This window comes from Stenella coeruleoalba (assembly GCF_951394435.1).
Source record: "Stenella coeruleoalba genome assembly, chromosome: 15".
Taxonomy (NCBI): domain Eukaryota; kingdom Metazoa; phylum Chordata; class Mammalia; order Artiodactyla; family Delphinidae; genus Stenella; species Stenella coeruleoalba.
This window is the reverse complement of record NC_137161.1, coordinates 28,203,983-28,230,155: the sequence shown is the minus strand read 5'-3', so window position 1 is coordinate 28,230,155 and position 26,173 is coordinate 28,203,983. Positions and strand designations below refer to the sequence as shown.

General features: G+C 42.1%; 1 protein-coding gene across 1 annotated transcript in view; it reads left to right on the top strand.

Annotated features, from left to right (window-relative positions):
- The window catches only part of LOC307198557 (tyrosine-protein phosphatase non-receptor type substrate 1-like), a 40,149-nt gene that overhangs the window by 5,703 nt on the left and 8,273 nt on the right, over positions 1 to 26,173 (top strand). Inside the window, exons 2-4 of the mRNA XM_079945535.1 lie at positions 17,211 to 17,564; positions 23,470 to 23,790; positions 24,376 to 24,705. Of these exons, the coding sequence (XP_079801661.1) occupies positions 17,211 to 17,564; positions 23,470 to 23,790; positions 24,376 to 24,705 (1,005 nt within the window). The remainder of the gene's footprint in view (positions 1 to 17,210; positions 17,565 to 23,469; positions 23,791 to 24,375; positions 24,706 to 26,173) is intronic.

Genomic DNA, 26,173 nt, shown 5'->3' with positions numbered 1-26,173 from the left:
AATATTGACATTTTAACAATATTAAGTCTCCCAATCCATAATAACAGGATATTTTGTTCATTTATTAATGTCTTCTTTAATTTCTTTCAGCAATGTTTTGTGCTTTTTCATGCACAAGTCTTTCATTTCCATGGTGAAATTTACTCCTAAGTATTTTACACTTTTGGTAGCTATTACAAATGAAATTGCCAGCTTAACTTCCTTTTTGGATTGTTTCTCACTAGTGTGTAGAAAAGCAACTGATTTTTGTATGTTGACTTTATATCTCAAAAATTTGCTGGATTTATTTATTAACTCTAATGCTTTTAAATGTTGGAATCTTTAGAACTGCTACATAAAAAATCATGTCATGTACAAACAAGAGAGTTTTACTTTTTTCTTTCAATTTGAATGACTTTTATATATTTTTCCTGCCTAATTGCTTTTGTTGGAACTTCCATTATTGTGTTGACTAGAAGTGGCAAAAGTGGGCATCTTTGTTCTATTCCTGATCTTAGGGGAAAAGCTTACAGAATTTCACCATCAACTGGGCTGTTAGCTGTGTGTTTTTCACATATGACTTCATTTATTGGGCAATTTTCCATCTATTCCTAGTTTATTGATTGTTTTTATCATGGAAAATGTTGACTTTTATTAAATGCTTGTTCTGCGTCAGATGAGATGATCTTTTTTTCCTCTTTATTCTATTAAAGTGGTAAAATGAATTGTTTGATTTTCATATGTTGAACCATTTTCACAATAGATCCCAGTTGGTCATGGCGCATAATTCTTTTAGTATGCTATTGAATTGGGTTTGATAAAATTTTTTTGATGATTGTTGCATCAATAGTCATAAAAGATATTGGTCTGTATTTTCTTCTTATGCCTTCTTATGCCTTTGTCTGGTGACATCTTTGGTGTCAGAATAATGTGGAGAATGAGTTTTAATAGGCTCTGAAAAAATTAAGAAGTCTTCCTTCCTCTTCACTTTTTTGGAAGTGTTTGAGGAGGAATAATGGTAGTTTTCTTCAAAAGTTTGGGAGACTTCAGCAGTGAAGCCAAGTGGTCCTGGGCTTTCTTTCTTGGGAGGTTTTTGATTATTGATTGAATCTCATTGCTAGTTATAGGACTACTCTGATTTTATATTTCTTCATAATTCAGCCTTGGTGTAGTGTATTTCTAGAAATTGGTCCGTTTTATCTAGGTTATCCAATTTTTTGGTGTTTAATAATTCATAGTACTCTTTTATAATCTTTTTTATCTCTGTAAAATTATTAGTATGTTCTTTTATTTCTGATTTTAGTTATTTGGGCCTTCTCTCTCTCTTTCTCCCTGTTCTTTTTTTTCTTAGTCAATCTAGCTAAAATTTTGTCAATTGTATTAATCTTTGTGAAGAACCACTCCTGGTTTTGTAGATTTTCTCTGTTTTATTTTAAATTCACATTTTATTTTTCTCTTCACTAATCTTGACTATTTCCTTTCCTTTCTAGCTTTGGGTTTTGGGTTTACTTTAATCTTCTTTCTCTAGTTTCTTATGGTGTATAGTAAAGTTACTGTTTTGTGATCTTTTCTTAAATGTCTGCATTTTCAGCCATAAATTTCCCTTTAGGGTTGCTTTCTGTGCATCTCACACGTTTTGGTGTTATGTTTTCAATTTTCTCTAGGCATCTAATTTCCCTTTTGACTTTTTCATTGACCTACTGATTTTTTTTTTTTTTTTTTTTTTGCGATGCGCGGGCCTCTCACTGTTGTGGCCTCTCCCGTTGCGGAGCACAGGCTCTGGATGTGCAGGCTCAGCAGCCATGGTTCATGGGCCCAGCCGCTCCACAGCATGTGGGATCTTTCCGGACTGGGGCACGAACCCGTTTCCCCTGCATCGGCAGGTGGACTTTCAACCACTGTGCCACCAGGGAAGGCCTGTGCTACTGATTTTTTAAGAGAAGGTTGTTTGATTTCTATGTATTTGTGAATATTTTATTTCCTCTTCTATCATTGATCTAGTTTAATTTTACAAACTATTTGACCAGTGCGCTGCTTGAATAGCCCTTCTTCATATTCCACTAATTGCCTTGTCATTCATCCTCTGTGACAATGACACATACATAGAGTTTTCTTTTTTTTTTTCTTAACATCTTTATTGGAGTATAATTGCTTTACAATGGTGTGTTAGTTTCTGCTTTACAACAAAATGAATCAGTTATATATATACATGTGTTCACATATCTCTTCCCTCTTGTGTCTCCCTCTCTCCCACCCTCCCTATCGCACCCCTCCAGGCGGTCACAAAGCACCGAACTGATCTCCCTGTGCTATGCGGCTGCTTCCCACTAGCTATCTACCTTAAGATTGGTAGTGTATATATGTCCATGCCTCTCTCTCACTTTGTCACAGCTTACCCTTCCCCCTCCCCATATCCTCAAGTCCATTATCTAGTAGGTCTGTGTCTTTATTCCTGTTTTACCCCTAGGTTCCTCATGACATTTTTTTTCTTAAATTCCATATATATGTGTTAGCATACAGTATTTGTCTCTCTCTTTCTGACTTACTTCAGTCTGTAGGACAGACTCTAGATCTATCCACCTCATTACAAATAGCTCAATTTCGTTACTTTTTATGGCTGAGTAATATTCCATTGTATATATGTGCCACATCCTCTTTATCCATTCATACGATGATGGGCAGTTAGGTTGTTTCCATCTCCGGGCTATTGTAAATAGAGCTGCAATGAACATTTTGGTACATGACTCTTTTTGGATTTTGGTTTTCTTAGGGTATATGCCCAGTAGTGGGATTGCTGGGTCATATGGTAGTTCTATTTGTAGTTTTTAAGGAACCTCCATACTGTTCTCCATAGTGGCTTTACCAATTCACATTCTCACCAGCAGGGCAAGAGTGTTCCCTTTTCTCCACACCCTCTCCAGCGTTTATTGTTTCTAGATTTTTTGATGATGGCCATTCTGACTGGTGTCAGATGATATCTCATTGTAGTTTTGATTTGCATTTCTCTAATGATTAATGATGTTGAGCATTCTTTCATGTGTTTGTTGGCAGTCTGTATATCTTCTTTGGAAAAATGTCTATTTAGGTCTTCTGCCCATTTTTGGATTGGGTTGTTTGTTTTTTTGTTATTGAGCTACATGAGCTGCTTGTAAATTTTGGAGATTAATCCTTTGTCAGTTGCTTCATTTGCAAATATTTTCTCCCATTATGAGGGTTGTCTTTTGGTCTTGTTTATGGTTTCCTTTGCTGTGCAAAAGCTTTGCAGTTTCATTAGGTTCCATTTGTTTATTTTTGTTTTTATTTCCATTACTCTAGGAGGTGGGTCAGAAAGGATCTTGCTGTGAATTATGTCATAGAGTGTTCTGCCTATGTTTTCCTCTAAGAGCTTGATAGTTTCTGGCCATACATTTAGGTCTTTAATCCATTTTGAGCTTATTTTTGTGTATGGTGTTAGGGAGTGATCTAATCTCATAGTTTTACATGTACCTGTCCAGTTTTCCCAGCACCACTTATTGAAGGGGCTGTCCTTTCTCCACTGTACATTCCTGCCACCTTTATCAAAGATAAGGTGTCCATATGTGTGTGGGTTTATCTCTGGGCTTTCTATCCTGTTCCACTGATATATATTTCTGTTTTTGTGCCAGTACCATACTGTCTTGATTACTGTAGCTTTGTAGTATAGTCTGAAGGCAGGGAGCCTGATTTCTCCAGCTCCTTTTTTCATTCTCAAGATTGCTTTGGCTATTCGGGGTCTTTTGTGTTTCCATACAAATTTCGAAATTTTTTGTTCTAGTTCTGTGAAAAATGCCAGTGGTAGTTTGATAGGGATTGCATTGAATCTATAGATTGCTTTGGGTAGTAGAGTCATTTTCACAATGTTGATTCTTCCAATCCAAGAACATGGTATATATCTCCATCTATTTGTATCATCTTTAATTTCTTTCATCAGTGTCTTTTAATTTTCTGCATACAGGTCTTTTGTCTCCTTAGGTAGGTTTATTCCTAGATATTTTATTCCTTTTGTTGCAATGGTAAATGGGAGTGTTTTCTTGATTTCACGTTCAGATTTTTCATCATTAGTATATAGTAATGCCAGAGATTTCTGTGCATTAATTTTGTATCCTGCTACTTTACCTAATTCATTGATTAGCGCTAGTAGTTTTCTGGTAGCATCTTTAGGATTCTCTATGTATAGTATCATGTTATCTGCAAACAGTGAGAGCTTTACTTCTTTTTTTCCGATTTGGATTCCTTTTATTTTCTTTTCTTCTCTGATTGCTGTGGCCAAAACTTCCAAAACTATGTTGACTAAGAGTGGTGAGAGTGGACAACCTTGTCTTGTTCCTGATCTTAGTGGAAATGCTTTCAGTTTTTCACCATTGAGGATGATGTTTGCTGTGGGCTTGTCATATATGGCCTTTATTATGTTGAGGAAAGTTCCCTCTATGCCTACTTTCTGCAGGGTTTTTATCATAAATGGGTGTTGAATTTTGTCAAAAGCTTTCTCTGCATCTATTGAGATGATCATATGGTTTTTTTCCTTCAATTTGTTAATATGGTTTATCACATTGATAGATTTGCGTATATTGAAGAATCCTTGCATTCCTGGAATAAACCCCACTTGATCATGGTGTATGATCCTTTTAATGTGCTGTTGGCTTCTGTTTGCTAGTATTTTTTTGAGGATTTTTGCATCTATGTTCATCAGTGATATTGGCTTGTAGTTTTCTTCTTTGTGAAATCCTTGTCTGGATTTGGTATCAAGGTGATGGTGGCCTCGTAGAAGGAATTTGGGAGTGTTCCTCCCTCTGCTATATTTTGGAAGAGTTTGAGAAGGATAGGTGTTAGCTCTTCTCTAAATATTTGATAGAATTCGCCTGTGAAGCCATCTGGTCCTGGGCTTTTGTTTGTTGGAAGATTTTAATCAGAGTTTCAATTTCAGTGCTTGTGATTGGTCTGTTCATATTTTCTATTTCTTCTTGATTCAGTCTTGGCATGTTGTGCCTTTCTAAGAATTTGTCCATTTCTTCCAGATTGTCCATTTTATTGGCATAGAGTTGCTTGTAGTAATCTCTCATGATCTTTTGTATTTCTGCAGTGTCAGTTGTTACTTCTCCTTTTTCATTTCTAATTCTATTGATTTGAGTCTTCTCCCTTTTTTTCTTGATGAATCTGGCTAGTGGTTTATCTATTTTGTTTATCTTCTCAAAGAAACAGCTTTTAGTTTTATTGATCTCTGCTATCATTTCCTTCATTTCTTTTTCATTTATTTCTGATCTGATGTTTATGATTTCTTTCCTTCTGCTAACTTTGGGGTTTTTTGTTCTTCTTTCTCTAATTGCTTTAGGTGAAAGGTTAGGTTGTTTATTCGAGATGTTTCCTGTTTCTTAAGGTAGGACCGTATTGCTATAAACTTCCCTCTTAGAACTGCTTTTGCTTCATCCCATAGATTTTGGGTCGTCATGTCTCCATTGTCATTTGTTTCTGGGTATTTTTTTATTTCCTCTTTGATTTCTTCAGTGATCACTTCGTTATTAAGTAGTGTATTGTTTAGCCTCCATGTGTATTTTTTACAGATCTTTTCCTGTAATTGATATCTAATCTCATAGCGTTGTGGTCGGAAACGATACTTGATACAATTTCAATTTTCTTAAATTTACCAAGGCTTGATTTGTGACACAAGATATGATCTATCCTGGAGAATGTTCGATGAGCACTAGAGAAAAATGTGTACTCTGTTGTTTTTGGATGGAATGTCCTATAAATATCAACTAATTCCTTCTTGTTTAATCTATCATTTAAAGCTTGTGTTTCCTTATTTATTTTCATTTTGGATGATCTGTCCATTGGTGAAAGTGAGGTGTTAAAGTCCCCTACTATGAATGTGTTACTGTAAATTTCCCCTTTTATGGCTGTTAGTATTTGCCTTATGTACTGAGGTGCTCCTATGTTGGGTGCATAAATATTTATAATTATTATATCTTCTTCTTGGATCAATCCCTTGATCATTATGTAGTGTCCTTCTTTGTCTCTTCTAATAGTCTTTATTTTAAAGTCTATTTTGTCTGATATGAGAATTCCTACTCCAGCTTTCTTCTGGTTTCCATTTGCATGAAATATCTTTTTCCATCCCCTTACTTTCAGTCTGTATGTGTCTCTAGGTCTGAAGTGGGTCTCTTGTAGACAGCAAATATATGGGTCTTGTTTTTGTATCCATTCAGCCAATCTGTGTCTTTTGGTGGGAGCATTTAGTCCATTTACATTTAAGGTAATTATCGATATGTATGTTCCTATTCCCATTTTCTTAATTGTTTTGGGTTCGTTATTGTAGATCTTTTCCTTCTCTTGTGTTTCTTGCCTAGAGAATTTCCTTTAGCAGTTGTTGTAGAGCTGGTTTGGTGGTGCTGAACTCTCTCAGTTTTTGCTTGTCTGTAAAGGTTTTAATTTCTCCATCAAATCTGAATGAGATCCTTGCTGGGTAGAGTAATCTTGATTACAGGTTTTTCTCCTTCATCACTTTCAATATGTCCTGCTACTCCCTTCTGGCTTGCAGAGTTTCTGCTGAAAATCAGCTGTTAACCATATGGGGATTCCCTTTTATGTTATTTGTTGTTTTTCCCTTCCTGCTTTTTATATGTTTTCTTTGTTTTTAATTTTTGACAGTTTGATTAATATGTGTCTTGGTGTATTTCTCCTTGGATTTATCCTGTATGGGACTCTCTGTGCTTCCTGGACTTGATTAACTATTTCCTTTCCCATATTAGGGAAGTTTTCAGCTATAATCTCTTCAAATATTTTCTCAGTCCCTTTCGTTTTCTCTTCTTCTTCTGGAACCTCTATAATTCGATTGTTGGTGCATTTAATGTTGTCCCAGAGGTCTCTGAGACTGTCTTCAGTTCTTTTCATTCTTTTTTCTTTATTCTGCTCTGCAGTAGTTATTTCCACTATTTTATCTTCCAGGTCACTTATCCGTTCTTCTGCCTCAGTTATTCTGCTATTGATCCCATCTAGAGTATTTTTCATTTCATTTATTGTGTTGTTCATCATTGTTTGTTTCATCTTTAGTTCTTCTAGGTCCTTGTTAAATGTTTCTTGCATTTTGTCTATTCTATTTCCAAGATTTTGGATCATCTTTACTATCATTATTCTGAATTCTTTCAGGTAGACTGCCTATTTCCTCTTCATTTTTTAGGTCTGGTGGGTTTTTATCTTGCTCCTTCATCTGCTGTGTTTTTCTGTCTTCTCATTTTGCTTATCTTACTGTGTTTGGGGTCTCCTTTTTGCCGGCTGCAGGTTCGTAGTTCCCGTTGTTTTTGGTTTCTGTCCCCAGTGGCTAAGGTTGGTTCAGTGGGTTGTGTAGGCTTCCTGGTGGAGGGAACTAGTGCCTGTGTTCTGGTGGATGAGACTGGATCTTGTCTTTCTGGTGGGCAGGTCCACGTCTGGTGGTGTGTTTCAGGGTGTCTGTGGACTTATTATGATCTTGGGCAACCTCTGTCCTAATGGGTTGGGTTGTGTTCCTGTCTTGCTAGTTGTTTGGCATAGGATGTCCAGCATTGTAGCTTGCTGGTCGTTAAGTGAAGCTGGGTGCTGGTGTTGAGATGGAGATCTCTGGGAGATTTTTGCCATTTGATATTATGTGGAGCTGGGAGGTCTCTTGTGGACCAGTGTCCTTAAGTTGGCTCTGACACCTCAGAGGCACAGCACTAACTCCTGGCTGGAGAACCAAGAGCCTTTCATCCACACGGCTCAGAAGAAAATGGAGAACAAGTAGAAAGAAAGAATTAGTAGAAGTAGAAAGAAAGAAAGGAGGGAGGGAGGGAGGGAAGAAGGAAGGAAGGAGGGAAGGAAGGAAAAAAAGAAAGAAGATAAAGTAAAATAAAATAAAGTAAGATAAAATATAATAAAGTTATTAAAATAAAAAATAATTATTAAGAGAAAAAAACAAAAACACAGACGGATAGAACCCTGGGACAAATGGTGGAAGCAAAGCTATACAGACAAAATCTCACACAGAAGCATACATATACACACTCACAAAAAGAGGAAAAAATCATAAATCTTGCTCTCAAAATCCACCTCCTCAATTTGAGATGATTCGTTGTCTATTCAGGTATTCCACAGATGCAAGGTACATCAAATTGATTGTTGAGCTTTAATCCGCTGCTTCTGAGGCTGCTGGGAGAGATTTCCCTTTCTCTTCTTAGTTCTCACAGCTCCCAAGGGATCAGCTTTGGATTTGGCCCCGCCTCTGCGTGTAGGTCGCTGGAGGGCGTCTGTTCTTCACTCAAACAGGACGCGGTTAAAGGAGCCGCTGATTCGGGGGCTCTGGCTCACTCAAGCCTTGCGGAGGGAGGGGCATGGAGTGCAGGGAGAACCTGCGGCGGCAGAGGCCGGAGTGACGTGGCACCAGACTGAGGCGTGCCATGCGTTCTCCCGGGGAAGTTGTCCCTGGATCCCGGGACCCTGGCAGTGGTGGGCTGCACAAGTTCCCTGGAAGAAGAGTGTGGATAGTGACCTGTGCTCGCACACAGGCTTCTCGGTGGTGGCAGCAGCAGCCTTAGCGTCTCATGCCTGTCTCTGTGGTCCACGCTTTTAGCGACGGCTCGTGCCCGTCTCTGGGGGTCCTTTAAGCAGCGTTCTTAATCCCCTCTTCTCACGCACCAGGAAACAAAGAGGGAAGAAAAAGTCTCTTGCCTCTTCAGCAGGTCCAGACTTTTCCCTGCACTCCCTCCCGGCCAGCCGTGGCCCACTAACCCCCTGCAGGCTGTGTTCATGCCACCAACACCAGTCCTCTCCCTGTGCTCCGACCAAAGCCCGAGCCTCAGCTCCCAGCCCCGCCCGCCCCGGCGAGTGAGCAGACAAGCCTCTCGGGCTGGGGAGTGCCAGTCGGCACCTATCCTCTGTGCGGGAATCTCTCCGCTTTGCCCCCCTCACCCCTGTTGCTGTGCTCTCCTCCGTGGCTCCGAAGCTTTCCCCCTCTGCCACCCGCAATCTCCACCCGCGAAGGGGCTTCCTAGTGTGTGGAAACCTTTCCTCCTTCACAGCTCCCTCCCACTGGTGCAGGTTCCGTCCCTATCCTTTTGTCTTTGTTTATTCTTTTTTCTTTTTCCCTACCCAGGTATGTGGGGGGTTTCTTGCCTTTTGGGAGGTCTGAGGTCTTCTGCCAGAGTTCAGTAGGTGTTCTGTAGGTGTTGTTCCACCTGTAGATGTATTTCTGGGGAGGAAGGTGATCTCCACGTCTTACTCTTCCGCCATCTTCTCAGAAGTCCTAGAGTTTTCTTATGGCAACTGATTTCTGTAACTGTCAGGACAGATGTGTGTGGTAGACAGAAAATACCCCCTCAATATAGAAGGAGTAATCAAGATGGTGGACTAGGAAGATGTGAAGCTCAACTCCTCCCACAAATATATCAAAAATATATCTACATGTGGAATAATTCTCACAGAATATCTAATGAACACTGGCAGAAGAACTTAGACTTCTGAAAGGGCAAGAAATTCTCCACGTAACCGGGTGGGACAAAAGAAAAAATAATGAAAATGAGACAGGAATCTGAATGGGACCTGTACCTCTTGGAGGGAGCTGTGAAAGAGGAAAGGTTCTGCACCCTAGCAAGTCCCCTCACCAGTGGGGAGATCGGCTAGGACAGGTGGGGAGCTTCAGAGCCTCAAAAGAGAATGTAACAACTGGTTTGCAGCAGCTAGAATGGAGAGAGACCGTCACAGATGGTCAGTGCCACAGCCCTGCACTCCCCATCCTGAGATGTTCATCTGCCCATGCAGCGGGTGGCTGGGTGCTGAAGCTTGGGATTCAGAGATCAGACCCTGGGAAAGGATTGGGGTGGTCTGTGTGGAAACAGCCTGAAGGGCCTGGAGCCTGGTGCAACCCTACCTGAGGATGTATGCAGATGAAGCATGGGCCACCTTAGAGGCCAGGCACCATTGTTTGGGGGATGTGTGAGGGGAGGAGCAGGACATGCCATTGCAGCCTTTTTCCCCAGGCATGCTTTCAAGTGGCAGGACACTGCCTACACAAGCTCCAGGAGCTATTGTCAGTCACTACAACCAATGCTTTGCTTCAGGAGCAGTCACAAGGAGCAGGTTACAATGTGCCACTGCTGCCCCCTGGGGCTACAGGAGTGGTTGAGAGCTGCCTCCACTCCCATCACATGCTCCAAGGCACGTGTGAGCCAACACTGCTGCCAAGAACCCCAGGACCGGGCACCAACCACTGCATCTGCATACCCCCTACCAAAGGGATAATGGCCAACACACACTGAGGAAAGAGTTGGCAGGCATCCATACTAAAAACAGCCCTCACATCAAAAATGTTAAACCCACACAAGCTACACAGGGACACTCCCACATATAAATAGTTTTCCAAGACCACAGTAGATAATTTTTTCTCCTAAACTCACAGAATAAGAAAAATATAAGTAAAATGAAGATACAGAGGAGCCAATCCCAGTTAAAAGACCAAGAGAATTCCCCTGAAAGAATAAACAATGAAACAGAGCTCTTTAGTCTAATAGACACAGATTTCAAAAAGGAGATAATGAAAATACTGAAGGAATTAAGAAAGGGTATCAACAGAAATGCAGAACACTGTAAAAAGGAACTAGAAACTATGAAGAGGAACCAAGAAAAAATAGAAAACTCATTTGCTGAGATGAAAAGTGAACTAAAGGCAATGAATAGCAGAATGAATAATGCAGGAGAACAAATAAGTGATCTGGAAGGTAGAATAATGGAAATCACCCAATCAGGACAGCAGACAGAAAACCAAATAAAAAAAAAATGAAAGGAATATAAGAGACCTATGGGATAATATAAAGCTTGCCACTCTACACATAATAGGGATTCCAGAAAGGAAAGAAAGAGAAAAGGGGATCAAAAATGTATTTGAAGAAATTATGGCTGAAGACTTCCCACACCTAAAGAAGGAAACAGATATCCAGGTACAGGAAGCACAGAGGGTCCCAAACAAGGTAAGCCCAAAGAGACCTACACTAAGATGTATTCTAATAAAAAATGGCAAAAGTTGATAAAGAGTGGATTCTAAAGGCAGCAAGAGAAAAACAAAGAGTTAATTACAAGGGAACCCCTATAAGGCTATCAGCAGATTTCTCTACAGACACTTTGCAAGCCAGAAGGAAGTGGCAAGATATATTCAAAGCCCTGAAAAGGAAAAATCTGCAACCTAGAATACTCTACACAGCAAGATTATCATTTAGAATCGAAGGAGAGATAAAGAATTTCTCAGACAAGCAAAGCTAAAAGAAAATAGCAATACTAAACCTATTCTAAAGGAAATATTGAAAGATCTTCTCTAGAAAAGAAGTAAGAATATATAGGAAAGACAAAATCACAGTTAGAAAGCAAATCACTTAAATAAGCTAGTATGCAGATTTAAAAAATCAAAAAAAATCTGTGAAAGTGATGATAACCACAATGAACAGCAAAAGGATGAACATAAAGATGTAAAAGAGGACATCAGAATCATACTGATAAAATGTGGGGGAGGAGAGTAAGAAAATGTACATTTGTTTTCATTTCATAGAATGTGTTTGAGCCTCTATGACTACCAGTCTAAGGCAAGTAGATATAGATGGGGTTAATATACTTGAAAAACAGGTAACCACGAATCAAAAACATACAATAGACTCACAAAAACCAGAAAGAAGAGAAATAAGTATAATACAAAAGAAAATCATTAAACCACAAAAGAAAATGAAAGGGACAAAGAAGAAATACAAAATCAATGGGAAAACAGGCTCAAAATGGCAATAAATACATAGCTATCAATAATGACGTTGGGGCTTCCCTGGTGGCACAGTGGTTGAGAGTCCACCTGCCAAGGCAGGGGACACAGGTTCGTGCCCTGGTCCGGGAAGATCCCACATGCTGCAGAGCGGCTGGGCCCGTGAGCCATGGCCACTGAGCCTGCGCGTCCAGAGCCTGTGCTCCGCAACAGGAGAGACCACAACAGTGAGAGGCCCGCATACCGCAAAAAAAAAAAAAAAAAAAAAAATTACGTTAAATATCAATGGAATGAAAGCTACAATCAAAAGGTGCAGATTGGCAGATTGGATAAAAAAACAAGAGCCTACAATATGCTGCCTACAGGAGACCCAGTTTAGGGCAAAAGACACACACAGATTGAAAGTAAGGGGATGGAAAAAGATATTTCATGCAAAAAGAAATGGGAAGAAAGTGGGGGTCACAATACTCATATCAAACAAAATAGACTTTAAAACAAAGGCCCTAAAGATAAAGAAGGACACTATATAATGATAAAAGGCTCAACACAAAAAGAGGATTTTACACTAGTCAACATATATGCACATAATATAGGAGCAGCCAAATACATAAAACAAATACTAACAGAAATAAAGGGAGAAATTGACAGGAATACAATAATTAGATTTTAACACCCCACTCACATCAATGGACAGATCTTCTAGACAGAATGTCCTAAATGATACAATAGAACAGTTGGACTTCATTGATATTTTCAAGACTTTACATTAAAAAAAAACCCAGACTACACATTCTTTTCAAGTGCACATGAAACATTCTTTAGGAATGATCACATATTGGGACACAAAACAGACCTCAATGAATTTAAGAGTATAGAAATTATCTCAAACATCTTTTCCGAACACAACAGCATTCAACTAAAATCAACCGCAGAAAAAGAAATGAGGAAAAAGATTACATGGAGACCAAGTAAAATGCTACTAAAAAAACAATGGGTCGAGGATGAAATAAAAGAGGAAATTTTAAAAATACCTTGAGACAAATGACAATGAAAACACAACAATACAAAACCTATGGGATGCAACAAATGCAGTCCTTAGAGGGAAGTTCATAGCAATACAGTTCATAGCCTTCATCAAAGAAACAAGAAAATTCTCAAATAAACAACATAGCTTACCACTTAAAAGAATTAGAAAAAAAGAACAAACAAAATGTAAAGCCAGCAGAAGGGAGGAAATAATAAATATCAGAGAGGAAATAAAATAGAGATTAAAAAACAGTAGAAAAAAAATCAATAAAACCAAGAATTGATTCTTTGAAAGGGTAACAAGATTGACAAACCTTTGGCCAGGCTCACCAAGAAGAAAAGAGAGAGATCCTGGATAAACAAAATAAGAAATGAAAAAGGAGACATTACATTTGATACTGCAGAAATATAAAAAAAACATAAGGGAATACTATGAATAATTATATGCCAACAAATTCGACAACATAGAAGACATGGACAAGTTTCTAGAAACATACAGCCCACCAATAATGAATCAAGAAGAAATAGATAATTTGAACAGACTGATCATGAGAGGTGAAGTAGAATCTGTAATAAAAAACGTCCTACAAATAAAAGTCCAGGACCAGATGGCTTCACAAGTGAACTATACCAAACATACATAAAACAAATAGAAGAATTTATACTGATCCTTCTCAAACTCCTCCAAAAAGTTGAAGAGGAGGGAACACTCCCAAAGACATTCTATGAAGCCACCATTACCCTGATATCACAACCACACAAAGACACCACCAAAAAAGAAAATTACAAGCCAATATCTTTGATGAATACAGATGCAAAAATTCTCAACAAAACATTAGCAAACCAAATCCAACAACACATAAACAATATCATACATCACGGACAAGTTGGATTCATCCCAAGTTCACAAGAATGTTTTGACATACAGAAATAAATCAATATGATACACCCCACAAACAATACCACATGATCATCTCAATAGATGCAGAAAAAAACGTTTCACAAAATTCAACATCAATTCATGACAAAAAACTCTTGCTAAAGTGGGTATACAGGGAACAAAACTATTTATGACAAACACGCAGCTAAAATAATAATCAATGGTAAAATCTGAAAGACTTTCCACTAAAAAATGGAAAAAGACAAGGATGCCCACTCTCACCTCTTCTATTCAACATAGTATTGGAAGTCCCAGCTACAGAAATCAGACAAGAAAAAGAAATAAAATGTATCTAAATTGGAAGGAAAGAGGTAAAATTGTCATTATATGAAGATGACATGATACTATATATAGAAAATCCTAAAGACTCCACACAAAAACTACTAGAACTGATCAACAAATGCCACAAGGTAGCAGGATACAAGATTAATATAGAGAAATTGGTTGCATTTCTTTACACTCACAATGTAATATCAGGAAGGGAATGTAAAAAAAACAATACCTTTAAAACTCACACCCCCCAAAATAAAATACTTAGGAATAATCCTGACTAAGGAGGTGAAAGACTTATACACTGAGAACTATAAAACATTAATAAAGGAAACTGAAGATTATTCAAAGAAAAGGAAAGATATCCCATGCTTTTGGATTGGAAGAATTAATATTGTTAAAATGGCCATACTACCCAAAGCAATCTACAGATTTAACTCAATCCCTATCAAATTACCCATGAAATTTTCCCCAGAACTAGAACAAATACTCCTAAAATTTATATGGAACCACAAAAGACTCAGAATTGCCAAAGCAATCCTGAATAAAAAGAACAAAGCATGAAGCATAACCCTCCCAAACTTCAGACAATACTACAAAGCTACAGTACTCAAAACAACATGGTATTGGCACAAAAACAGACATATGGATCAATGGAACAGAATAGAGAGCACATAAATAAACCCACATACTTACGGTCAATTAATCTTTGACAAAAGAAACAAGAATACATAATGGGAAAAAGACAGTTTCTTCAGCAAGTGGTGTTGGGAAAGTTGGACAGCTGCATGTAAATCGATGAAATTAGAACATATCCTTTCACAATACAAACAAATAAACTCAAAATGACTTAAAGACTTAAACATAAGTCATGACACCATAAAACTCCTAGAAGAGATCATAGGCAAAACATTTTTTGACATAAATTATACCAAAGTTTTCTTAGGTCCGTCTCCCAAGGCAGTAGAAACAAAAACAAACAATGGGACCTAATCAAACTTACAAGCTTTTGCATAGCAAAAGAAACCATAAACAAAACAAAAAAACAACCTACTGAATGGGAGAAAATATTCACAAAGGATTTGACCAACAAGGGCTTGCTTTCCAAAATATACAAACAGCTCATACAACTCAACAACATTTGTCCAAAGAATAAATACAAATGGCCAATAGGCACATGAAAAGATGCTTACTAATTATTAGAGAAATGCAAATCAAAACTAAAATTTAGGTACCACCTCACATCAGTCAGAATGGTCACCCTTAAAAGCTCTACAAATAACAAATGCTGGAGAGGATGCGGAGAAAAGAGAACTCTCCTATACTGTTGGCAGGAATGTAATTTGGTACAGCCACTATGGAAAACAATATGGAGGTTCTCAGAAAAATAAAAATAGAATTACCATATGATCCAGTGATCCCACTCATGGGCATATATCCAGACAAACTTTTATCCAAAAAGATACATGCACCCCTATGTTCATATAGCAGCACTATTCACAATAACTAAGACATGGGAACAACCTAAAAGTCCATCGACAGATGAATGGATAAAGAAGATGTGGTATATATATACAATGGAGTACTACTCAGCCATAAAAAGGAATTAAATTGGGTCATTTGCAGAGACATGGATGGATCTAGAGACTGTCATACAGAGTGAAGTAAGTCAGAAAGAGAAAAGAGAAACACCATATGATATTTATATGTGGAATCTAAAAGATGACACAGGGAATTCTCTGGTGGTCCAGTAGTTAGGACTCCACGTTTCCACTTCAGGGGGCCTGGGTGCAATCCCTGGTTGGGGAATTAGGATCCCGCAAGCTATGCCACATGGACCTCCCCCCCAAAAAAAGATGAGACAACAGAACCTATCTACAAAACAGAAACAGACTCACGGACATAGAGAACAAACTTGTGGTTGCCAAGGAGGAGAGGGTAGGGGTAATGTAATCTATTATATATGGAATGGATAAACAACAAGGTCCTACTATATAGCACAGAGAACTATATTCAGTATGCTATGATAAGCCATAATGGAAAAGAATGTATTAAAAACAGAATGTATATATGTATATACAAGAATATATGTATGTATAAATAAGTCAATTTTTGTATAGCAGAAATTACCAAAACACTGTAAATCAACAATACTTCAGTATAAAAAAGTTATAAATCAAGTAAAAAGAAAAAAGTAGCCCCCCAAAGAGATCTATGCCCTATACTCACCTGTGAATATTTTACTTTACTTGGAAAAAGAGATTTTGTAAAAGTGATTAAGTTAAGACCCTTGCTATGGGGAGAATATCCTAGATTATCATTGTGGGCCCAATATAATCTTATAAGAATGAGGCAGGAAAGCCAAAGTTAGAGAAGTACAAGTGACAATGGAAGCAACATTAGAGTCATAAGAAGATGGAAACCATGCGAAAAGGAGTGTAGACAGTCTCAAAAATTTGGAGAGACAATGATCAGAGCATCCAGAAGAAATGTAGCCCAACTAACTCCTTGATTTTAGTCCAGTAATACCATTTCTGGTCCTTTGACATCCAGAATTATAATAAAACTGTCACTTCAAGCCACTAAATTTTTGATAATTTATTACAGCAGCCTTAGGTAACTAATAAAACATGACTATGTCATTGGGAAAAAATGCTAGGGACTTGAAACAATGTTTTACTTTCTTCTTAAACTAAATGTTCATTGTGTTGGGAGCTCTGCACATCACTGCCACTCAAGTATCCAGGTTGTTGGAGCCAGCCTCATCATGAGAATGTGGATCTCTGGGGAAGATGGAAGTTGGTCCATAAAGCCTCTTGCAGTTAAATGAATAACCTACGAAATATATCCATCACTTCTCCTCACAACTCAGTGGTCTAAAGAAGCCATGTGGTCCCACCTAATGCAAAGGCCAGAAGTGCAGCACTCCAGGAGGCCACAAAGTGAACAGCCAGAAATATTTGGTGAAGTGTGACACTTCCAATGAGGGCTCAAGTACTCAAACACATTCTCTGCCACATCATTTAACCTCTCTGTGCCTCAATTCCTCTCTTGTATTAGGGTCTCACGTTATAGGTTCATTGTGCAGGTTGCATGCAATATACACGCAATGGGCTGAGTTCAAGGCTGGCTCATGGTGCACTAAGTTAATGAAAACTGTTGTTGATAAATAACTGAGAAAACCTACTGGATCACCTAAGGATGAATAAATAACTGGATTGTGTTTCCCTCCAGGAGTGGCAGGTGCGGACGAGCTGCAGGTGATTCAGCCTGACAGGTCAGTTTCAGTTGCAGCAGGAGAGACGGCCACTCTGCGCTGCGACATGACCTCCCTGCTCCCCGTGGGGCCCTTCAAGTGGTTCAGGGGCACAGGGCCAGGCCGGGAGTTAATCTACAGTCCCAGAGGAGCCCCCTTCCCTCGAATAACAACTGTTGCAGATACTACAAAGAGAAACAACACGGACTTTTCCATCCGCATCAGTAACATCACGCCAGCAGACACCGGTATGTACTACTGTGTGAAGTTCAGGAGAGGAATCCCTGACGTGGAGTTTAAGTCTGGACCAGGCACTCATCTCACTGTGAGTGGTGAGTATGGCCTGGGTCTCTTTTGTCCCCCTGGTCTGTGACAACAAGTCAACAAGAATGCCCTCCACCCTTTGAGAAAAAAGAAAAAAAAAAAGAATCAAGTGCAGCAGTGGGTGCTTATATCATGATCTGATTTCACTCCCTTTTACAGATCAGGGAGACTGAGGCCTGCAGAGGTTGTGCTACTTGCTAAAGGCCCCACAACTGATAAAGCTGGGAAAAGTCTGGAACCCCAGTCTGCCTGGCTCCACAGCCCTTGCCTTTTCCATCCCATCTAGCCCTTTGGTTCCAGGGCTGAGGGAACTGAAGGTCTGAGCGACTTGCCCCGTCACAGCCCAGGTATCACCTCCTGCCTCCAGAGAGTGCTCCCCTCAATGTGGCTGAGTCTTCTCTTTATTCAGCACCTATTGAGCACCTACTGTGTGCAGGCCCTGCTCCAGATGTTGTGGAAGCAGCAGTGAACAAAGCAGACAAGGCTCTTCTCCCGTGGAACTTATGTTCTCTCCCCTTCCAAAGAGAAGTCTATCCAGGGCAGGGTTTCTTTATTTCCTCTTCAGAAACATCGCACTGAGAAGAAATTCCTAGAGTCATAGGTTCAGTGTTTACTCTGACGGCCTGGGCTAGAGGAGATGCCCAGAGGTTGGGTGTTTCCTGAGGGTCTGTTGGGAAAACCCTCCTGTGATTCAGGGACCGACTCACAGAGTCACTGAAGGCTCCCAGCAGAGCTGGGTCATCTCAGAATGTCCCTCCCCAGGGAAGAGGTTCCCCATGTGGGTGACTTAGGGGCTGCCCCATTGAGGCAGCAAAGGCACTCATTAAGAGTTTTCTGACAAAGACCCTGGATCCTCTTCCTAACTCCTGAATCCTGGACTGTGACACAGGAGAGACCTTTTGACACTGTCTGCCCAACCCTCCATGTACAGATGGTGGCCTGAGGCCAAGAGGTGACTGGAACCCAGACCACAGTCCCATGGTCAGTGAGTGAGGGGATCCTTCCAGAACCCAATCTGATTCCAGGCCAGGCTCTTTCCTGTACCAGCATTGGAACTGGTTTCATGGAAGAGCCTGGTACATGGAAGTTAAAGAATAAAAGCTCCTTGAATTAACCATTGAACATGATGTTTTCATTGCTTTCCCATAGGGTCAGGAGGCTCCTCGCATTCAGGCCCTAAGTCCTGAGGCGACGGGAAGCTTCTCCCTACTTTCAGCCACATGATCCCAAGTCCCTCATTCCATACCAGCACCTAGAGCTGCGCATTGTTTCAACAGCTGCTTAACATTCAGGGTATGGAGACAATCGTTTTCATCTTAGAGTCTCCTGTTGATGGATACTAGGGTGTTCCTAACCTCGGGCTATCGAAACAGCACCGCAGTGGATAACCTTTCCATGTGTCACTCTCCTCAAAGGGGAAATACCCACTGGAAGTAGCATTGCTAGATCAGAGAGGATGTGTATTTTAATTTGTGTGATTATATTGCCAACTTTCCCTCCTAGTCATGGTAGCAAAAGAATCTTCCCAGAGCTCGAGGCATTAGCAGGGAAGGCGCCTTTATCCTGACTTTGCAGCTATTACTAAACTTCCCAGCTGGTGGTTCCTTGCTCAGCCAATCACAGCTATTAAGTGGCTCCACCACCACTCAGATCTGCTGCCTCCCAGGAGGCTGCTCGTCCTCTTCCCCAGGCCGCCTGCCGAGAGGATTCCCTGGATGAGAAGGGAAGGAGGGGGAGGGGAGCAGCAGCCTGTCAGATTCTGAATCTTCCTCATGGCATTTACTCCTTATAACCAGTGCTCTGAGCGTAGGGCCGTCTGTTGTCCCTTTTACATATGAGGACACTGGGGCTCGGAGAGAGGACCTGATATGTGAGCAGGTAGGGGAGTCAAGATTGAGCCCAAGTACCTAGACTCACGACCCTGCTCTCTGCATACCCCACTGTGCTGGCAAGTGTGGAGAAAACTCCAGGCCTGTCCTCTTAAAACCTTGTATTGTTCTGTTCTTTAGCAATAAGCATTTTAAAAAGTCCTGTATAGGAGGCAAGTCTAGCTTTACCACAGATCAGACAGATACTACAGTGTCTCATGATGTGCTGAATGTTCCTAAAATGCAGGGCTCAGCACACTTAAAAGCACCAGGAGTTTTTCTCTCCGTTGTTGCGATCTTGCTTCTTCACTAGGCCTCATGGGGGAGCAGCTCCAGGAAGTACAGCGTGGACAGCACAGAGAGGGGCCAGTGCAGTCCCAGCAGCACCATGCACGCCCATTCCTGGCTCTGCAGGCCGAGGATGAGGAGGGGGAGGTGCTCCCTAGAGGGCGCTGGGGGCCCCGCGTGAGCAAGAGTTCATATTCTAGACTCAGGTGTCAGGGGCTCATGTCTTCCCTTGTTGCTACAGGGTCCCCAGGCCTGGGCACTCAGAGGCCACTCCTCCCTGTAGTTGCTTGAAGTCAAGAATCTCAGAGGGAAAAGGGGAGGGTGGTGGTCAGTGTGGGGGCTTGTGAAGGTGGGGTGCTTGCTCTGCTGATGGCCATGAAAGCTTGGAGGTGACAGGAAACACTTCTGGGGCACAGTGGTGGGGAGGGTGAGGAGACAGTCCCTTCATTTCTCTCAGCCTCAGTTTTCTCATCTGTAAACTGGTGATCATCATGGTCTCCTTTCAGGAGATTTGGAAGGATTTGAGGTGCTCTGTCTAAATCACCAGCACAGAGTAGGGACCCCCCAAATCGAGGTGTTATTTCAAGGCTGTGACCCAGTTCCCTGTGCTGGGTCCCATTTCCTCACGTGTAGAAAGAGGATAATCACACAGCCTTTGCATTACGTCCTGAGGGTACAACGACCTGGTGACAGGACAGCCCCTCAGGGAGCGATGGTGCTGGCCTCCCAGGCTGTGTGATCTTAGCTAGTCTCAGTTCCCTCTAGTCCTCAGTTTCCCCATCTGTAAAATGGTGGTAATCACGCTGCCTTTCAGGGGTCTGTGATGACTCGAGAGCATCTGGGAAGCCCTGGATGGAGTGGGTTGGGTGTCACTGAGCTCAGTGCACAGCGGTTGAGAGCCTTGGCCGAGCCTCCCCTACCTGGGCCTCCATCCCAGCTCTGCCCCGTCCCAGCTCTGGGACCTCTGACGAGTCCCTCCCCACACTGGGGCTTCGTATCCTCATCCGTCAGTGACAGCCCTGCCCTCACAGAGTATCTGCAGGAACTGAATGAGGGACGCATGTCTAGAGGTTAGAGCAGATCCTGGCATATGGTACGTGTTCCAACAACGTGAGCTCTGCTGTGCTGGAGCCAGAGGACCTCGGATGGGTCGCTTTCTCTACAGGACTAAGTACAACTGGAGTTGGAGTGGAGCTGGGCTCCTTTAGACCTTGGCTACTTATTAGAATCACCTGAGAGATGGTAAAAGATCCCTAGAAATTCTGATTTAATTGGTCCGACGTGGGCCTGCGCAGCTGAGTCTTTTCACTCCTGCAGAGGATGCTGGTGCCCTGCTAGGGCAGAGGAGCCCTGAGTCACGTGTTCTCTGAGGTCAGAGGGAAAGCTGTGGTTTTTCCAGGACAGAGGCGGGCCACCCGTGATGCCTGGGTTGTACGAACAGCTCTCCTGGGTGTGAGCGCTTCAGAATAGCCCGTGACGGTGACAGCTTTTAGGACGCCCAAGAAAGTCATTCGGAGTCGATTGGCAGGCACACACCCCACCTCCAACAGAGCTCACCTGGGCTGAGAGGTGCGTCCTCCCAACTCAGACCACCCTGTTCAGACCCGAGCTTCATCACTGGGGAAACCTTCCCATCTTTACACACGTGTGTGTGTAAACAGGCTCTGGAATGCCTGCAAATCCTCCCTGCTCAGCCTGGAGACCTCCTGCCTCAACACGCCACAGTGACACTGACAAAATCTGTTCTTCCTCCTTTCAAAATGCTTACAGCTTCCGTAAAGAGCTCATCTGCAGGAAAATGCCTGTGATCTCTTGTGTATTTTGAAAACCAATTCCCCAAACTTGTTTCTTGAGGGAATTATTTTTAAAAATGGGAACAGATTTATAATTTGGTGTTTCTACTAGTTTTTTCCTGTGGATTTTTGTATGACAGCTACATGGAGCACGATTTGAGACTCTTCTTGGTGTTTCTGTTGTGCTTTTGTTTTAGAACTAGAATGGCCAGATCTTATGATAACAATCATGGGTGTTGTTCATTTTTTTTTTTTTGTGGTACGCGGGCCTCTCACTGTTGTGGCCTCTCCCGTTGCGGAGCACAGGCTCCGGACGCGCAGACTCAGCGGCCATGGCTCACGGGCCCAGCCGCTCCGCGGCATGTGGGATCTTCCCGGACCGGGGCACGAACCCATGTCCCCTGCATCGGCAGGCAGACTCTCAACCACTGCGCCACCAGGGAAGCCCGTGTTGTTCATTTTTTACAAATTATGGGTGTTATTGATTAAGCACCTACTATATGTCAGGCTCCGTGTTTTACATATATCCTCGCTCATCTTACCAGGTGGTGCTTGTATCTACTTTGTCCAGAAACAGACACTGAGGATCGAGGATAACGAACAGTGACACTAAAATCGATCTGTCCTGCGTGCAGTGAGATGAGCTCTGACCTTTACTTGCTGGGTGCCCTTGTCCAGCTTTGTCCTCCCTGAGCCTCATCCCATATATGGAGTCACTCTTGGGCCTCTCTCACAGGGCTGGCGAGGGGATTAAAGAGCTGAGGGTGATGGAGAGATCAGGCCCTCTTTAGGCTCTGAAGAAACTCTGGACAAGTGGTAACTGATCAGAGTATCTTGTCCCTTTAGGGGTGTCCAGGATGCTGGTGTTTATACAATTTGACATTTTAAGGTAACTCCTTGCTATGTCCTCAAACGTTTGATAAGTTTTAAGAAGCAAGTTAAGTATTTACAAGTGCAAACATTTGTAACGTTTGCTGACTTTTACAGGAGGTGTTGAGTAACAATGAACAATTGGGAAACACCCTACAGGAACCTTCTAAAGAGAGAAAGCACCCTCACGTTTCATTTACCCATTTGTGTGTTTCTGGGTGCTTTATAGGCCTGTGCCTGTGTCTCCACAGAATTAATAACAATTAAGAAATTAACCACCACTGGTTTCTCAGCACTCAGTGATCTTTCTTCTCAACCCCAAACTGAACCAAGAGAACCCAGACTCAGAAAAACATCCCTTTGCTCCCTTCCTTTGAAATTTAGGGATTGATACATTAATCCTACTGAAATATTCGTGGAAAGAATGAAAACTATGCAGTAAATTCATAAACACCTGAAGGGACAGCTCTGGGTAAAAATACAGTCCAGGTTAAAGAGATATCTGTGTCTGTTGGTTTTGTGAATCATCTTGTGTTTTACTCATAGCAAAAATGCTCCCACTGCCTGATTTAACCCTCACTGCAGCCCGGGAAGGGTAATGCCTGCTGTCCCCTTTCACAGACGAGGAGCTGGGAGGTGCCATGGCCACAGCTCTCGTTGGACGGTCAGCCTGGTTCAGCTTCCATGTGGTCCCGCTATGATCCCGCTTCCCCTGCGTTTACTTCTGTGAACACTTCTCCGAACTTACCTAAGTTTTCCAGGGTGAGCCCAGCTAGGAACAGTTAATAGGAGAGTGAGACCAATCAGTACTTTTGTTCCTTTGCCCAAACTGGTGGGAAATCACCTGGCAGATGTAAGAAGGTGGACTATGAACTCAGGCCTGGAATTCGATGTCAGCCCTGCCCCTGACTCAGAGTCACCTCTGGGAACCTGTGTGTCTCCTCTGTCAGATGAGGATGATGACACTGCCCTCCCAGAACTATTTGAAGAATTTAAAACATAATATGTGTGGTGGTTCTTAACTGCGTCACATTTTCATCATTAGTGATGATAATTACAATCATGTTCATCATTTATAAATGTTCCTTTTGTAGCCAAACCCTCTCCTCCTGTGGTATCAGGCCCCACAGTGAGGGTCACACCTGAGCAGACAGTGAGCTTCACCTGCAAATCCCACGGGTTCACCCCCAGAAACATCTCCCTGAAATGGTTCAAAAATGGCAATGAGCTCTCAGCCTCCCAGACCGACGTGGAACCAGAGGGAAACAAAGTTTCCTACAGCATCTCGAGCACAACCAAGGTGGTGCTGGCCCCAGGGGATGTTCGCTCCCAGGTCATCTGCGAGGTGACCCACATCACCCTGCAGGGAGACCCTCCTCTTCGTGGGACAGTCAACTTGTCTGAGACCATCCGAGGTAGAAGCCCCTCACGCCAGCCTAAGCCCGCACCAGCTCTCAAGGCCCCAGCCCCTTCCTCCTCCCTGCTTTTTGCTCCAGGCCTCAAATTGCCTGGAATCTACTTCCTGACAGTCCTGCCCCATCACCAGGCTCCTAGATGAGCTGGTCACTAACTACCGTTTTAACGGCAGCTGCCAGGTGGACACCCATCATGTGCCAAGCACTGTGCTGAGTAGTTTCCTTTACTTTATCGATAGTTTCTCCAACTACTGAGCACCTACTATAAGCCAGGCCCCTATGTGCTTGGCGATCTCGTATATTTTGCTGCAGTTATTATATTCCAACTGCATGCCAGGGGCTGTGCTTGTAGATGACACACATCATTAACCTACTAGGAGCCCAGTCCTCGAGCACCTACTGTGCGCCCTGCAGTGTGCTTATGATTTCATTTCTATGCAAAGACACCCTCGGTGTTTGAGCGCCTGCTGCATGCCTGACACTGTCCTCTGGTGACTCCCTTACTGTGCTGGAAGCTGTTATCCAGCCCCTCTCCTGTGACCTGTTGGTTCCATAAGGTCAGAGCTTCTGCCTATGCTGTTTCAGTTCCGCCTACCTTGACGATTACCCAACACCCCATGGCGGGGAACCAGGTGAATGTCACCTGCCAGGTGAACAAGTTCTACCCCCAGCGCCTACAGCTGACCTGGTTGGAGAACGGAAATGTGTCCCGAATGGACATGGCCTCGACCCTCATAGAGAACAAGGACGGGACCTTTAACCGGACGAGCTCGCTCCTGGTGAACTCATCTGCCCACAGGGAGGCTGTGCTGCTCACCTGCCAGGTGGAGCATGACGGACAGCCGGCGGTCACCAAAAACCACACCCTGGAGGCCTCTGCTCCCCAGAAGAACCAGGATGCAGATGAACGTATTGGTGAGGCCTCCAATCCAACTGACCCAGTTCTTTACCTTTTTTATTTAATATTAAAGGTAGTAATTCATGCTTTTTATAGAACAATCTAGAAGTCAATAGGTGTAAAATAGAATTTCAAAATAAGTTCCCTCCCCTAAATCCCACACCCCCAAGAGTGACCACTGGTAAGAGTTTGGCATATTCTTTATAGATCTCTTGACATAAATTTCCATGAAAGAAAGTAGGAAGGAGGGAGATCATTCTGTTCATGGAGTCCTGCCTCTCACGCTCTTCAACTAACAGTAATTATGTTCCTCATTCCCTGTCCACCCACCCACCTCCCTCCTCCTTGTCCTTTCTAACCTCTGCTTAGTCTCTCTTCAGCCTAGACTTTTCCATCTATATCAGTAACATCACCCCAGTAGACACTTGCACCTAATATTCTGTGAAATTTTGGAAGGGTAGCCCTGAGGACATGAAGTGTGAGTCTGAACCTGGCACCCAGGTGACCATGAGTGGTCACTGCACAGGGCTCCTTTGTCCCCTGATTTGTGACAATGGACTAGTAATGATCACAGTCGCTCACTGAACATTTTCTAAATGCAGATCTCAGTTCAGCTGTGATCTCTGTTCCTGCTTCAACAACCCAGAGGGAGACTCAGGGAGAAACGAGGGACGGGGGATGCTGTTGAAGATTTGTTGCCTTTAGTTCAGATGATTGGGCTAAACTAATAAAGGTGAATCTGAGTCCCTGAGGACAGGAACCACCAGGCTTTATAACAGATATGTGCTAATTAAAGACAGGTTCCCCCTCAGCTGGGCATCGTCCCAAGGACAGTCCCCCTTTCTATGAATAAAATATGTCTTATAGGCTGTCATGTAACATCAAGAGAGGGTCGAGTCACATCCAGGAGTCTTTCCTCCAGAAGACCTTTCAAAGTCCCACGTTCCTTCCAACATGCCCGTGGTGTTGTCCTCAACTTCGGGGTCAATGCTAGGTCACTGAGTGACCATGTCCCTGCCTGCTGGAAGAATAAAGAGAGGAAGGGGAGAAGAAACAACTTCCCTTAAACAAGAGATATAGAGAAGTTGCATAATTGTGTTCACTTTAACTTACTCCTGTGTGCACAACCAGTTGTCAGTGGAGTCCACAATTGTGTGGTCATACGGTTAAGGACCTTGATTTTCTACAAAAACTAATACCAGTGCACACTTAATATATAATCAATATTAATCCCCTAATATCATTTAAAATGGAGTATAAATTCAAATTTTCCAAAATGTATTTTGTTGTTGTTTTTGTGCACCAAAATTTTAATTCATCTGTAAGTTCTTGGCAAAAATTTTCCATGACTCCATCTGGGCCTTGAGAATCTATTTTTTTATTTGAAAAGAATTTGAATTATTTAAGACTATTCAGATTATTCATTTAATATAGTGTGAGCTGTGGTAGGTTCTGCTTTTTGAGGTATTTGTTCCATTGTCTCTA